The following is a 10,556-nucleotide window of genomic DNA, read 5'->3' on the forward strand; positions in this document are numbered from 1 at the left end:
AAATGAATGTCTGATATAAGTGAAATGAATAAATGTTGTAATTTTAATACATTGGTTAACATTTATTTCACTGAAATTTCGGTGTCTACAAAAATACTTTTACAAATCAACTGTAAAAGTATCAAGGTACATATTAATAATGAATCACAGATTTATTTAGTGTTTGAGATTGATTGATCAATCGCGGATCATAGAGTGCTAATTCTTGGTGTTTCCTTTGAAGTTTTAGAGTTCACAAACGTGGTACCTTAATATTTTCTCTGAAAATATTCTAAACAAAAAGGAACCGTTAGTACTTAATTGCATCCTCCATAGGTGGAATACACATGTCTCACTCTTTGCAAATGAAATATTTTTACAAATCAACTGTAAAAGTATCAAGGTACATATTAATAATGAATCACAGATTTATTTAGTGTTTGAGATCGATAGATCAATCGCGGATCATAGAATGCTAATTCTTGGTGTTTCTTTTGAAGTTTTAGAGTTCTTTTGATTCGGGCGTTATTGTTAAAATATTATGAATGTTTAGTTGTACTTATAACAAATAATGTTCTTTTAAATGTAATTTGCATGTCTAGCGTTGTGGATTAAGAAGGCCATGTAGCTCTTAGATGAAGTCTGTGTGGTTGAAAGTCATTATGACTTAAAACCAAAAGCTATCTGGTTTTGAAAAGGTTGAGAGGAAATTCGTGAGCTTTGTAATAAATAGAGAGAATTCATCTCTCATCCGAAATCAAAACAAGGGCCAAAGTTCTGGTCCTTTCTCAAGACTCATTTTACAGAAGATTTCGCTGTTACTTCTCTTCATTTTCATGCAAATCTTCAATGTTTCTTGTGAAATTTTTAATCTTACAAAGTGTACGTGGCGTACAGGCATAGTAATTATGAGCTAATTACGTCCTTCTTATGAATGTAGGCAAGCAAGTAAAATAGATTTGGTGGTGATAGTGTCGAATGGCTGCTGATTTCTATACTCGAGCGATTACGGCTGACGAAGAAACACATATCAGCCTTGGGTTCTAAAACCTAAAGACAAGGTTGCCTAGATCACTGGGAAGCTTAGGATCTCTTGCACTAGATTCGGGTGCCTCGGCTACATTCATGAGAATATAGGTGCGCCGAATTGGCATCAGGCTATAGGGAACAGGTACCCAAAGGAGATTAGCTTTATTATGGTGAACGTGGTTCGACCATCTGTATGCCAAATTGCAAAATCCACCTAAGAGTAACCAATCATAGAATACTTCACTTTGCTGGGAAACTAATGAAGTGACCTCTTTCAATGAAAAGGTTTTTAGAAACTTTTCAGCGGTTGACACTTGGATATATAACCAACCAACCAAAAGTAGTGTTGTCTATTGATCCAAACTCAAGGTGCTCCAGAATCACCTGGTTTTATGGCTCCAATGTTGTTCACCTATCCGAATTGAAGGTCTCGGCAGTTGCGAACACAATGATGTTCACTTGTCCGAATTGGAGATGCGTTAGCAAGATGGTTGGGATAGTTAGTGTTTTTCTCAAGGATGTGAAAAGGTTTCGCATATAGCAAGGGTTTTTGCGTATAACATTTTGGGTTGTTTGTTAAGTTGAAAGGTACTTTTGTTGCAGAGCCTTCTCATCATGAGACGCATTCATTTTGTCTAATCACACAAGCATTCTGATACTTGGGATAATTCGTATTTATTCAAGGCTGAATCTGATCTCTAGCAATTTCAATTCCTATAAGACTCGATTGAGTAATCCACGCTTGATCTCTGCCATGTGTCAAGCTCTTATGATGACTCTTTGGATTCGGCTGCTCACACACCCCAATTTTCTAGATATAGCCATCAAAAGGTCTTTTCCTTTAATAGGTCCTCCTCAAAAATCAAACTGACACCTTTTGAAAAAAAAAAAAGATAAATTAGGTTTTCATCCCTCTTTTTGCTACTCCATTAATTAAAACCCTATTCCTTTTCAATTTTTGATAAAGGTCCTTGGGCATTAATAACATCATTAATTATTTCAATAATAAATATTTTTTATTTTTAAATATATTCCCTTAGTGTTAAAAATGTTACAATTAGTATATTTATATTTATGACTAAATTTTTTTATCTTATATTTTTATTTTTAGTTTGTACCCATTTTTAATTTGCAAACCTTTTTTAATTTGTACCAATTTTCTTTTCAGTTTTAATTTGTACTCATATATTAATTTCTTTTTGTGCCCATATTTTTTAAAGTTTTATTTGTATTTGTGCCCATGTGTTTACCGTCACGTGACATTATATAATTAATCAATGATAGAAAAATTACATATGGTATATTTATGTTTTATAGCTAAACTTTATACCATATATTTATATTTTTAGTTTGTACCAACTTTTAATTTGCAACCTTTTTTTTTTTAATTTGTAGTATTTTCTTTTTAGTTTTTATTTGTACCCATGTATTAATTTCTTTTTGCGCCCATATATTTTAAAATTCATTTGTACTCATAATTTTTTAATCTTTTATTTGGACCGTAATTTATTTATAATGTACACGTTCTTCTTTATTAATGTACCACTTTGTTATATGTGAAATGTAACAATTTTTTTTGTAAAATGTGCCCATTTTTTTAACACTATGGATATATTCTTTTGCGATTTATTATTTCTTATTGTTACATAGTTTTTATCCATTTATTCAATCAAAATGTTTGAATTTTTTTATTATAGCCGTTTATAATACTATTAGAATGAGGGATTTTAAATTTATAGGATTATAAATCTCATAAAATATCAAACAATTAATGTCAAAACTATAAAAATGTAAATATTAATAGTAATATAATGAGGTGTACAAAGTCAAGGGGTTTTGATCAAACTTTGAATATCATTAAGGTTTTAGTCAAAGAATGTTAGAGACTAGGGACCACATCCAAAGTATCCCTCGAAAAAAAACCATTGATCAATGCAAACATCGGTTCGAGCTATTTGATTCTTGCAATTGCAATGATTATAGAGCATATATCAAGGTTACTCCTCGATTATCCCAAACATAAACCTTTACCTTACTGGCTTGTCTATAATATTAAGCAATGTAGGCAATATATAAAGCGAAAAATAAATTGATATTCATGCATCATGATGAATGTTTTCATGGTATTAAGGTTTATAAAATATCGATTTCGTGATTTAGAATGTACCTATTATGATGAAAACGATAGAGGTCTTTGAACATTGGTTGTAGAAGATCCTTCTACAAAATCCTTTAGTTCCTTAATGCACCAATGAGTGTGTGCTTATAACGTGCTATGAACTTCGCGAAGGAAGAAAGTGGGAGCTGGTCAGAGAAAAAAGAAGGGAGAGAAAAGAGTGGTAATCCTCATACCTTGAACCTTTATTTATACAAATAAGAGAGAGAAACAGAAACATGCTATCCAAGTAATACAAGTTTTACAAGGAAAGATCTTATACATCTCATAGAATTCCTATACATAATTTATTAGGATTTACACAATTATATTTCTAATTAAGTTAAAACTACAATAATTAAAGAATTATTGAACTTTATGCGTAACATACATGCACATTTAAGAATTGTTGATATGTTTGTCAAAAAAAAAAAAAAAAACAAAAAAAAAAAAAAATTAATTGTGGACACGATTGGTTTACATAAAGTTAAGGTTTTTATCATAAATGGTTCCTGTAATTAACACACCATCAAAATGATTCTTGAAATTAAAAATCAATCAATGTTGCCCCTGATAATAGGTGTCACAAATTAATGTAGTCCTTCCATCACAATTTTGTCAAAAGTTTTGTATGTGTTGATGTGGGACCCATTTATGTGCCACATCATCACATATCATAATTTTTTACAAAATTGAACAGTACCACATTGATTTGAGACACCTATTTCTAGGACTACATTGATGATTTTTAATTTCATGAATCATCTTGATGGTGTAGGTCAATTTCAAGAACCATTTGTGATAAAAAAAAATATATATATAAAAAGAATTAAAAAAGATTTATGGGACTCATTTATGTGACACATCAGCACATAACAGAATTTTGACATAATTGTGATAGAATAACCGTAATGATTTGCGACACCTATTTTCAAAGACTACCTGATAATCATTATTTAAAGTTTAGAGCCCAACCCTACCCCAACCCATTTCAGTTTGGTTGGTCGGGTTGGGTTGGACAGTTGACCTACCAAGATGCCAATCCCTAATGATGGTAACAGAATGCGTAAAACCTTCTTTGAGTCCAAATCCACAAGCAGAGACCAATTCAAAAGAAAAACACAAATAAAAAAATAAAAATGAATTAACATAGAATTCGAAGAATAATGCAACCCAAAACATCAAACAAAATTGAACCAAATCCACAACCCCAAAGCAACACCACAAAAAAAAAAAATTGAAAAATTTTCAATCTAGGTTCAAAATCTGATACAAAACACAACTAAATTCAAAATCTAATACAAAACACACACGCACACATAAAGCAAGTCAGAGAATACGTTAATGCAAAACACTTACAAAAAAGGGCAATGAGGATTAGTTTTCAAGGAACAAGCATTCCCTTAGGAACCAATTCCTTCAAATAAAAGGCTGCGCCTCTAACTCCACCTGGAGCAGGAGATCAACCTCTATAACCGGCATGTCCTTTTTCGGTTTCATTCAACACTGACAAGAGGAAAAAAAAATCAAAAGGGAAAAAGAAACTAGAAACTAAAATGGGCAAAATACAAGATCAAGCAATATATCAAGGACCCTGAGATTAAAATACCGCCGTTAGTATGTTGTCTCTAGGGTATAGCTAGTGATGAGACTAATGTACATTAGCAGGTAAACAAGATCACACCCCTTTGGTCTCTGATGTAAGAAGTCCCATTTTTTCAGTCAGATTATCCATATTCTGGGTTTTGTCCCATCCATTCTCAGTTGGCTGCTGCTTTTCATTTTCCATGGGCACTCCTGCACAAATAGAATCCATTTCATCTGACCCCGGGTTTTGTAAAACATCATCCCAATCCTTTAGAAATGCTTCTATGTCCGACGAAATATCATCAAAATCTATTGGCAATGACCCATTCAATACCAATGATGTGGGGTCCATAAATCCATCACCCGCTTCAGATGCCATGTTTTCAATAAATCCAACACCAATGTCATCAGCTGCCATGCTTTCTTCAGGAATATCCACTAAGCCTTCGGGTGACATATCTGCTATTTGAGAAAGCTCTGGAATATTTACATTTGTCTGGGGTATGGGAATTGATGGGGACTCTTCTCCAACAAGGGCATTTACATCTGAGAATGGAGATCTCATAACTGTTCCAGAGTTTGCAGTCCGCAGAGAAGATTGTGTTTCAGAAATTGCAGAAGGCAAGCCATGCACTGAAGTTAGTGGGACCTCCTGAAGTGTCACTCCTGACACGTGGCTTGAAGAACTCCCACTGTCTATTGCACTGGATGAGGATGAACCATCACTGATCAAGAAGTTATCAGAATTGTTATTAAAAGATTCCAACTGAGATGACGTATCTGTATTCATGATCTGCCTGAGCATTGCCTTTGCTGCTCCATTCATGGGAGGCTGATACCTAACAATCTGTCCATCAGGAGCATTAGAACGCTCTCTCTCAGCAATACCTTCCTGCTTAAGTCTCCGTTTTTTGTTGACTTCAGTTATGCGCCTATTGCTCTCATTTTTCTGTACAAATTGAGTGAAGAAATCAGGGCTATGCATTGCCTTAGCAAGGAATGACATCATCTGTTGTTGCCGCTGCTCCATGCCCTGAAGACGCTGCACCATTGTTTGTAGCTGGTTATCAGTAGACTGCTGCTGCTGCCTCAACCTGATGAGTTCCTGCATAAGCACATTCTTGTCCCTTTTTAGCCTCTCAACCTCTTCCTCGAGGCCAAACTTCCCAACTTCTACACACGCACCCATTGAATTCTGTCCATGTGATGGCTGTTGCAGTTGATGACTATGTCCATGGGTAGGTTTACGCCGATTGATGCTCTTAAGGAGATGTTTTTTACCCCTCAAAAATCCTTCATTCGCAAATTCCCAGCGGTCTGGATCAATCTTCCTAAATCCCTGTTCGAATAAAAATGGAGGGGGTCAATCAACAGGATGGAAAAGGAAAAAAGGAAGGGACTTTTTCATGATTTAGCAAAGGAATGAAGAAAACAAAAGCAATATCAGGATAAGCAAACAAAAACTGATGAAGAAAATGGATCAAACACCTATCATTTATGAGAAATGCAAATTGATCAATGTAGTTGAAGAGAATAATTATTTAAGGCTACTTAGTGCATCCTGAAAATAAGCAAGGAAAAAATGCACATTCATAAAGGTTCGTGACCTAGCTCAATGTGAACTGAAGGGACTGTCATTCAACTTGAATCTCTTCATTTAGAAACTTCTCAACATCAACATTTTTAAGGAACTAGTTCTTTCATCCCCCAATACTTCCAGAAAAGTACAATTCAATTATCCACTCCACAAACAAAATATGTGAACCAACCAACACTGCCTGCTCAAGCAATGTTTTCTGAAGAATCTGGCCTTGCAACACTTTTCCCAATTGATTCAGAGATAGTAGAAGGGGTAACTCAATGTTACAGAAGTAGATAGATGTGTGGTACATTATTAAGGATCACATTCAGAAAAGATAAAAATACAAGTAACCTATCATGAAATTCAGCCCCAATCCAATCTATCTAGTCCACAGGAAACGTTAACCAACAGAAGGAACCAAAAGTGTTTGACTCACTACATGGCCACCTTAGACATGTAAGGAACCAGCAGTGTTTCATAGCTAGAGTCTGAGTCACCCCACTGGAACCACTCAACAAGTACACTTTCCACAAGCACCAAAAAGAGTCTACACATTGACGTCACACTTCTCCACATCCACAGAGAATGAAAATTTTCAGGCTATGTCATTAATGCAGTCCTTTCAAGATCAATAGCAAAAGAAGCCGCTCACAAGTTTTGCATCTCTGATTTTCTATACAAGCAATTTTGTATGCAGAATACAGATAATCTTTGAGTTTAAACTAAACTAAGTTTTCATAGAATACTATTTGAAAATCACTCAATAAAATAACAATGAGTAATATGGTGACAAATATCTAATTGTTCTTTCTAAACATGTCTTACATGCTTTGCATGCAAAGTCACCATGGTCCAAAGACCAACCTTAATCCAACAGCCATAAAACAGGATAAAAGTATGAGACCTCGTGTCTCACATTTCTAGCCAGAAAAGCCACAAATTCCTTTCACTATAGGGAAGATGGAAAAGCATAAGAATGAATAGCATCAGAATGAATAGGTAAATCACATAGAAAGACAACAGAATTATCCCACCCCATGCTTGGTAGAAAGGAAGAAGTGGAAGAGTGATGGGAGAAGGAAAAGTTGGCAATAATAGTGCTTTCTTTTCCTTCTCCCAATCCTTCCATATTCAGTGGAGCACTTCTCCCTAACCCTATTGCCATCCTTCTCATCTATGTCCTACCAAGCATAGTGTTAGTCAGATTCCCAATTGCCCATAAACAGGTAATACTCCTCAAATCAGCATCATTATGTTCTCAGCAAGGAGCATTGTAAGGGAAAACCAAAGTAGCTCTACCATCAAATTTCAAACCATAGCAACCCATAATCCATAACACAGCTGCTGTCAAAAAATACATACTCCCAGCGTATTTGTTTCTTGCGTGCAAATTTGCAGCGTTAACTTTCAAGTCATATTCACCACGACCCCAAATTCATATGCTCAATGCTTGGTTACCGCATGCAAAATACTAGGCCTTTGGTCAACCAGCAGGTGACTTCTTGAATAAATCATCCATTCAATGTAATGCCTCTTCTCCTTGCCAAAGAGACTTGGAGAACGTATTATCTTTCTTATCTTAAAAAAACAATGTAAAGAGTGTTGAGAACTAAAATTCAAAGTGTTACAGAAAAATGAAGCTTAAGGAGGAGATTTTCCATTAGCAAGGCTCACACAACATTAGCAAGCAACCACCCAACTAGCACATATCCGTGCAAAAAGCATCTAACTAGAGCAAACTAAAGATGTTCACATCAACCATAATGGAAAGGTTACCTAAAGCTCATGAAATACAAAAGCTCACACCATATGTTTCACATATAAGTACTTATGTTCACCAAATAGAACAACCCTCCAAGCCCATCACAGTTAAACCCAACTACAGAAAGCTACATATGTAGGCACTTAAATGGTGATGGAAAAGGTGGTCTTCTCTTAGTTTTCTGCGTCGCTGTGATGGATAATCAGCACTATTTTCTGACTAGTACTTAGTTTGAACCACAAAAGTTTCGAAGAACTTCAATAGAGTGAAAAGCCCATTACTGAAAGAAATTAAGACCAATAAACAATGTAGGTCGTTATCATCAATGGTGAATATCTTCAAGTGGCCAACCTACATAAAGCAGGAGGCAACTAGGTTAACCCAAGTTTACTTGGTCTCAACATCATATTAAAAAGGTATATGTATATCTGTAATTTTAACCACTTTTTCTATTTGTATTCATACTTCCAGCAACATTTCTGTGAATGAGCTAGTGGCATTTCTACCAACATTGATATCTTCAACCATGATAACATGACACACAGTAATGGTCGTTACAAACCCAATGACACTCTGTCAGAGCCCAAATGAATTATCCATCACATGTCAGTGCAGGTATTTGCTATCATAAGATAAAATAACCATAAGCATACAGCGTAGCAAGTTACCATGTATAATGCGTAGACAGAATTATGACCCAACCTACAAGGTTAGTAGAAACTTATCTGCCTGCTCTGTCATCAGCAACTTAAAGGTTTGACTAGCCCTCAGCCGGGTCAGTATTGCATATTCTACAAACATATTTAAATATCTACATTTACAATTAACCTTGTAATGCACTCACTTTCTTTCCCCTTTATCCCACTTCTACTCCATCTGGTTGCTGAGACAATGCAAGAAGAAGAAGAGATCAAACTTTTCGAATCGCACATTCCTTAATGGTATTAGTTGCCCGGAAAAAATAAAAAACAAAATCAAAAGCTTCAACTCCCAAAAAAGAACAAAGACAAAAGCAAAATCCCAACACTCCAAACATATTACCCTGAATTTTATAGCAACTAAATGGGGGATTCTAGTCATTCATCCAAAGACTTAACCAGAAAATATAAAGTCCTTTCAGCACAATCATATGCTAAATCGGTTTACATATCGGTAACCTATATACAGATGCATTCTCACAACACTGACCAAAATCAATCACCAACAAAAGCATACATTAAACACTGAGTAAATAAGAGCGGGAGAGAGAGACATACGTAGGTGTTCAACTGCCTAACGAAGCTAGAGAAGTTATTGTGCTTGAAGTACTTGGGCAGGAGGTCCCTAGCGAACTCCGGCGGGTTCCAAACCACGAAGCTGTTGTTGGTGGGGCTCCAGGACACGACCGGGTCGGTAGCTGGGTCGTCCACCATGTCGTACGTCTTGCTCAGGAACGGCGGCGGGGCGTTGGTGTTCAGTAAGGGCGCCGGCGCCGGAGCCGAACTTGAACCCGAACCCGCCTGGTGTGCGCCGCCGGCCGTTGGTATCTCGTCGCCGTTGTTGTTATTAGCACCCTCCATATCGGCGTGGAACAAATTGATTGTACAATTGAAAAATAGAACAATGAGAAAGAAATGGGGATTGTTGGCTAGGGATTTTCAGAAGCCATTAACATGGTAGAGAGAACTTGGGTTTAAAACCCTAGCCTGTTTCTTCTATTCTATCACAGAGAGAGAGAGAGAGAGAGAGAGAGAGAGGAGTCTGTGTGTTGTGTACGGACAGTGGGTGGGAGCGGCGAAGGATAGGGTAGGGAGGTGGACAAAGGGGAGACCGGCGCACGAAACGGGGACGAACAATTTGCCTCTTCGGGAGTCTGGGGGGCGGATGATGTTCCTCCACCTTTCCAAGGTTATGAAAAATAGTCAAATTTTCAACATTCAAAATTTTTTACTTTGGGTCAGCAACATTTACACCTTCTCTTACTATTAAAACCATATACAAAATTAAAATAAAACCATTTTAATCTAAAAAAAATTTAGATTTTAACTGAAGAATAGTATTTCTTCTATAATGATTGTGGGTTAAAGTTTATGTTGAGATTATTAAAGATGAATTTAAGCTAAATTTTTTTTGGTAACATTTTTAAAGTAAAATTTATTTAGATTATTATTATTTATTTTTATGAACATTTTAACTCAAAAATATCTAGGATTTAAAATAAACTAGGAGTAGTATAAATTCCATGGTAAATATAAACCATGTATACAAATTGTTATAGCATGTCCTGGAAATTCAAGTATTTTAATTCGCAGAGGTGTGAAATGACCAAAATGACCTAGAAAGGGAAAGTGTTGACTTTGAGCCCGTGACACATGTGACCTATCAAATTAGCATATTCTCATAGTCCTTCATGATACAAATACGTGGGTGCAAGCAGATCAAAATTCGAAGTTATGATAAAGATTCTACAAAACTACAAAGTT

The 10,556-nt window shown here is 35.7% G+C and overlaps 1 protein-coding gene across 1 annotated transcript; it reads right to left on the reverse strand.

Annotated features, from left to right (window-relative positions):
- Nucleotides 1-4,289: 4,289 nt before the first annotated feature.
- On the reverse strand, nt 4,290-10,014 carry LOC137732519 (heat stress transcription factor A-1d-like). The gene is made up of 2 exons (XM_068471840.1): nt 9,351-10,014; nt 4,290-6,089 (listed from the first exon to the last, which is right to left on the reverse strand). Exons 1-2 carry the CDS (start codon nt 9,651-9,653, stop codon nt 4,842-4,844), a joined length of 1,551 nt encoding a protein of 516 aa, XP_068327941.1. The 5' UTR covers nt 9,654-10,014; the 3' UTR covers nt 4,290-4,841.
- Between the last annotated feature and the right edge of the window lie 542 nt (nt 10,015-10,556).

Source organism: Pyrus communis, chromosome 4 (assembly GCF_963583255.1).
Source record: "Pyrus communis chromosome 4, drPyrComm1.1, whole genome shotgun sequence".
NCBI lineage: Eukaryota > Viridiplantae > Streptophyta > Magnoliopsida > Rosales > Rosaceae > Pyrus > Pyrus communis.